The following is a 6,000-nucleotide window of genomic DNA, read 5'->3' as shown; positions in this document are numbered from 1 at the left end:
AAGGTCAAGAAAGGTAAAACCTGGAAAGGAAGCTCACAGACAATAAACATGGTTTAAACCAGAAATGTTATATCGTACATAATATACTTAGAAATGATGCTTAACGTAAAATATTTTGCAAATATAAGTTGTTTTACAACTTCATTTTTACTAACCCTATCTCGAAATCACTGGGCACCATGCTGGTGGGGGTGGGCGCGGGAGCACCCTGGACGGGATGCCAGTTCATCGCACGGTACGCACTGGAATGTGGGCAAACTTCACGCAAGGTGCAATGGCACTTATGTACCGCAAGGGGGAAGTAGAGAGACGAATCCACAGTGGAGACAAATCCCGCCAAGAAGAGCTGCCAGAGAACGGGGCGTTTACCATAAATTACACATGGAAATTACCTTTCTTAAAGGGTGTGTGCTGTTGAGGAATCCTGGGCAAGGAAAAAAGAACTGAATGAACAGCGCAACATATTTTACAAAACTGAGCTGTAAACATGAAAATATTTCCTCTACTGTCAATACTAGAGGAAATATTTCTGAAAGGCTTTTTCTATGCTTAAGACTTTCTTCGCTGTTAACCCTGAATACAATTTCCAAAGTTTTATGGAAGGCATCTATAAGTGCCATTGTGTGCAAACACAGTCCATGCAGATTAAACACGTGCATAAATTATTTTCATGTGTTTTCACATTTTATTACAGCAGCACTGCATGATATAAAAGGTCTGCAGGAAGCAACATGCAGGAAAAAAAAAAAAAATACGACGAAGATTGTTAAAATGAATAGGAATGTCCATGAGGCTGAAAATCGTGTTGAAGTGACAAATCATTTACTGCATTAACCGTGGGCAGGGCAGCCTGCAGCATGTTAAATATTCCTAGAGAAACTGTAACCATGGCAACACCTGGAGAAAGCACAGCTTCTGCCCAACGGTGGGTCATCACAGGTGAGTCACAGGTGCCCACCGGTCCTCTGGGATCCACGTGTCCACAGGACTCACCGCAGCCACATTAGATTGGCATTGATTCGGTTGTGGGGGGCAGACATCGCTTTTCAGTCACATGGGTTAAGATTCACATGATCAGGTCCAAACCCAGATTTCTAAGTTTCCCTTCAGCTTCTTGAAGTGATTAAGACAGAATCCTGTGTCACAGATCAGATCATTCCGGTGGTCGCGTGGCCAGAGGTTGTCGATGTGTCGGAGAGTCGAGTGCTCTTAATCAGAACAGTTCATTTGCCTACGGCAGGACAAAATCTCAAGACAGAGGTGCTCCTGATTCACCTCCATGTCCCACAACATTTGTGTTTACATCCTGAATTTCACTGGAGGCTTCTTTCTCTGACTCAGCAGATTTAGAGCCTACTGTGGTGCGGACAGTGGTTCTACACTGAAAAGCAGGTACTTCCTCTGAGCACAGTCAACTGAATTCCCTCTCAATGGTCTCCATGAGGTCCTCTTCAGATTTGTCATACTGGATCACGGGCATGGTGACTAAAGAATCCCCACAGCTTCCGGGGACCCTTTGGAAGAAATGAGCGAAGAGAGACGAGAAGAGAAGGCAGTAAATTACCCCACACCACTAAATCTCCCTTAAAAATTAATGCAGAATCCATGGGTTGGCTTTGATTTCTGATATCATGGTTAATGTTCATATTTAGGCTTTCGCTGCTAAAACTCAGTGTCTCTAATATCAGAAAAGCCATACGTTGTGTTTTCATATCGAGAGAGTCGAGAATATAGAAGAGCAGTTTATTTTTGGTACATTGCAACAAACATGTGATGTGTTCAGAAAAAGGTCAGTCACAAGGGAGACACTTTCCTCATGGCACTAACATTATTTAAATATACATAGCTAATCTGATATTTCCTTATTCTTACCAACATCAGTGTCATGTATCAAAGAGCTGCAAGAGTAAATAATTAAACATGTACTTACGAGTCTGTTTTCCTGGTGCACGCGAGGTCCTGCAAACCCTTCATATCCTGACAAAAAATGTTTATTGAGAAAATATGTTCACTGTTTACTTCTTTGTCCAGTTAAATTGTTAACATAAGAGAGATTAAGGTTTTTGTCTGAGTTGTTTTTTCATCAGTATCTGCAGGTGAAATGCAACGTGCAACAAGGAGAATTTTATTTAATTCTAATCTAAAGTCTGAAACTCACAGGCCTTAATTCAGTTGATTTTTATTTATTTATTTATTTATTTTTTTAGAACACCTCGCTGTTAAAAAAGCCTTGTTCAAGAAACAGTGCCAATTATGGGGTGATCTTGATTTTTTTTTTTTACTCCACCCTCGATTGTTTTAAGTACTTTAATTTATTAGGAAAACACTGCAGAGACAAAAAATGACTGTTTTCTTCTAAATGTGGTCCTTCATGTCTTGAAGAAAGTAAAGATTTTGAGAGGTCACCATCACGTGTCAAATGCTCGACGAATAAATCATGTAAGTGTAAAATGCACCTCTTTCTCCGTGCACCACTGCTGCACATCACTTGAGGACTAACTGTCAACACGAGCGAGAAAATATTACATGAATGAAGCCACATGCGTCATCCCGCATTTTGCACCATTAGTTATATGACATACTTATAGCGACAAGTTATTTTTTGCAAATATTTTTGCCCGACGGCACCCCCCTCACACGCGCCTCTGTGGCGCCAAAGAAGGTGGGTTCGATCCCCGCTCAGTCTGTGCTGCGCGCAGTTTGTACTAGGTTCTGTGTCTGCGTGGGTTTCCTGCGGGTGCCCCGGTTTCCTCCCACAGACACGCAGCTCCGGTGGACTGCTGACTCTACATTACCCTTAGCGTGGGAGTGACTGTGCGTGGCTACCCCGCCGTGGACTGGCGTCCCGTCCAGGGTGTACCAGCCAGTGTCCCCCTAAACACCAGTGCAGTGTTGCGCCCCGTGCTTCCGGGCGGGATAGGCTCCGGACTATCGCAATCCTGCTCAGGACAAGCGGTTCTTGGAATTGGACGGATGGATTTTATGGTGAGTGTTTTTGAGCGAGCAGTAACAAGTAACCAGGACTCACGTTTGCACAAGGCTCAGGGACACGATGAGGCGCGCGTTTGGAGAGCCGCCGTGTGCCGGAGCTGCAGTCCTCCTCTTCATCATCCTCTTCACCCTCGTCGTCCTCCTCCTCTCGGACCCTTCCAGACTCCGAGTCTCCGGAGGACGCCGGTTTTTGGGTCACTTCTGACCTCTGTGAGAGAGGAGTCCATTTCAAGTCCCTTCCGTCATCACGACCAGAAGATGATCCAAACCCGTCACGTGGGAGCGCTGCTCTCCTCTGCGCGCTGTCGCTCGACTCCAGTACTTGGTACTCGGCCAGTATTCGATCCAGCTCGGCGCTCAAGTCCTCCTCTCCATCGGCTGATGACTGGGAATCGAGTCCTTCGCTGTGCCTGTCGAGTCCCCCCGCGGATCGCGAACGGCTGTGGCCGGAGACGCTCTGGACACCGAAGGACCCGCAGAGCGCAGGAGGATCCTGGGCTGGAGATGCGGGCGCGACCCTCTTCCACCTGCTGCTCACGCTCCCCATGACACTCCTGAGGGGGGTTACAGGATCTGCGGACAGAACACAACACCGTCACATCACGTCTGGCGTCCGGAGTGCCCTCAAGTGTCCAGGTCCTGCCGCTGTCCCCCCCCGCCGTAAAAAGGTCCACCTTTACGCACCAGATCACGCGGCTCCTCGAGTCCAGGGTTCCGCTCCACCACCCACAGCTGCGCGTCCACAGAGCGAGAGTTCGAGTCCTGCGGCTGCAGCTCCGTTAGTGGGTGAAGCTCCAGGAACTCCCCATTCTGCAGTTCCCGGAGAAAAACGATGGAAAAATTTTAATTATAAAAAAAAAAAAGAAAAAAATCCTTGTATACTAGCCGAGGTCACAGCGCCCAGTAAAACCTTCCTCCTCCGTCCCGATCCATCTGCAAATGTTTGCGGACTAGCAAGAGATGCAGGCGGAAGGAAATCTAGACTGTGAGCCCGGTCAGTTCTCACGCACACCAGTACGATGTGGGGTCGCAGCCCACGGAACGAACCGCCCATTTCCGTCACTCGCGTTCCACACACCGCTTGCTCTATAATCAGCTCTCAGTATTACACAGTCCCCGTACAGACGTAATAATAAGGACCGTTCTCTATGATACGGTCCCCTCGCGCTGCAATATGGACCAAAAAGTGCTGCAAACAGTGAAACGAGTAGCGCAGAACCCCCCGCCCCTCCCCTTCCCCCCCAATAACTGGACACGTCGCCAACGCGGACACTCAACTGTAGATTTTTTTTTTTTTTTTAAGTTTTTATTTCTGCGGTGCCTTGATTTTCCATTAACTTATTATAAGATTGATTTCTATTTATGTATCTGACCCCTCTATCCCCAAGGTGTTCTGTAGTTTCACATAATCAGCCTTACCCGGCCTGTTTACCTATTTATACAGCATCATTTCTTTACTGGAACAGTTCAGGGTAGGTACCTGCTAAGCCTAAGCCCGGGGGTTTCGAACCGGTAGCCTTCGGGATGGAAGGTAAAGCTGCGACCCTAAGCGCTACAGCACCTGCTAGATAGACTGAGACACTTGGGGCGAATTAAGAGAGGAAACATGCAATATCATGTAGAGTACTTCTCTTACCCTTCCTATCTTGATCCTTACTGCGTTCGTTTCACTACTACTGTCTGTCTTCAGCAGCAGTTACTGTATTTTGGGTCATTTGCAGTTTCCTCTGCGTTCATTATAGCAGCACAGTGAGTGAATGAGTGCAGAGCAGCAGGAGGCATCGACCCAACAAACCCGTCTTCTCACTGCTGTAAAACACACACACAAACACACACACGTTTACTCTCGGATTACGAAAAGATCAGTTACGAAATTGGTTGGGGGGGAAAAAAAAAAAAAAAAATTCAACATTTTCCTTCCCAAAAATGGCATGTTTCCCTCACGTTTCTTTTCCCCCCTCAAATTTCTCTTTGCAGTAGTAGAGAGAAAAGTGATCTGTGTTCACTGGACCGGTGTACAGATGCCAGTAAAAGCAGAAAGAAAGGGGGTGACGGACCACCTCCATTCAATTCCCTTCCACGATGTTTACACCCGGTGTCCGCAGTTACTCGGTGACCGTAACAGTGAATAAGAGGGCGCTGTTGCCATGGAAACCAAAGTGGACACAATAAACAAAGCTGAAAGTGGTAAAAAGACGGTTACATACTGCACGTGGATCAGTGAATAATCAGGATCGACTGCTAGTTTGTAGCAGAGATGATATTTTCAGTAATGTAAAACAAGGCTTAATTTTATTACATCACAAACTAAAAAGTGAACATTTCTTCATCACTATATGTAGAGTATATATGTACTGTATATATACTGTATATAGCGCGGTCCTCGGAACAGCTAGGATACCGAGCAGAACCCTCAAATTCCAAGGTCTCTGGTAGATGAACTGAACTTGACGAAGACACACACACACTACCCCATAAAGGGGTGAGAGGGAGATTTTAAAAACTGTATAGGCCTCTATATATATATATTGAGGGGTGGCGCAGCGGGTTTGGTCGGGTCCCGCTGTGCGGCGGGTCTGGGGCTCGAGCTCTGTGCGGAGCGCCTTACGGCGGACTGTCCCTTCCATGGTGTGTCCCTTTCCCCCTTCGGCCTTGCACCCTGTGTTGCCGAGTTAGGTTCCGGTGCACGGTGACCCCACTCGGGAGAAGCGGTTTCAGACTGTGTGTGTGTGTATATTCCCTTTGTTTATAGGTTCTGTAAGAATCACACTAACGCACACTGTGAACCTATAAACTAAGGGACATCTGTATCGTTAAACTTTTTTATTACTGCGCGAGACAACGTCCCCACCGCTTGGGCGATGTCAGTGCTGGATAGTCTGACGGGGTTCTGCTTCTTCTTTTCCTCACTTTCTCCATTTGATATTAAGGTTGTACTGTCACTTTAAGGATGTCATGCTCTCTCATTTTGTGGGCGGGAACCCAATCTGCTAGTTGGTTTATTGGTGC

General features: G+C 46.7%; 1 protein-coding gene across 2 annotated transcripts; it reads right to left on the bottom strand.

Annotated features, from left to right (window-relative positions):
* Positions 1-1,031: 1,031 nt before the first annotated feature.
* On the bottom strand, positions 1,032-3,698 carry LOC108921662 (uncharacterized). Of its 2 annotated transcripts, XM_029258263.1 has the most exons (4): positions 3,676-3,698; positions 3,029-3,564; positions 1,931-1,977; positions 1,032-1,514 (listed from the first exon to the last, which is right to left on the bottom strand). In XM_029258263.1, the coding sequence occupies exons 2-4, from the start codon at positions 3,536-3,538 to the stop codon at positions 1,412-1,414; spliced, it is 660 nt and encodes a 219-aa protein (XP_029114096.1). In that variant the 5' UTR covers positions 3,539-3,564; positions 3,676-3,698; the 3' UTR covers positions 1,032-1,411. The 2 variants fall into 2 exon arrangements, with proteins under 2 accessions (XP_029114096.1, XP_029114095.1); XM_029258262.1 differs by having other exon boundaries at positions 3,029-3,688.
* Between the last annotated feature and the right edge of the window lie 2,302 nt (positions 3,699-6,000).

Source organism: Scleropages formosus, chromosome 15 (genome assembly GCF_900964775.1).
Source record: "Scleropages formosus chromosome 15, fSclFor1.1, whole genome shotgun sequence".
Lineage (NCBI taxonomy): Eukaryota > Metazoa > Chordata > Actinopteri > Osteoglossiformes > Osteoglossidae > Scleropages > Scleropages formosus.
Note: the sequence above shows the minus strand (reverse complement) of the source record. Positions and strands in the feature narration are given on the sequence as shown.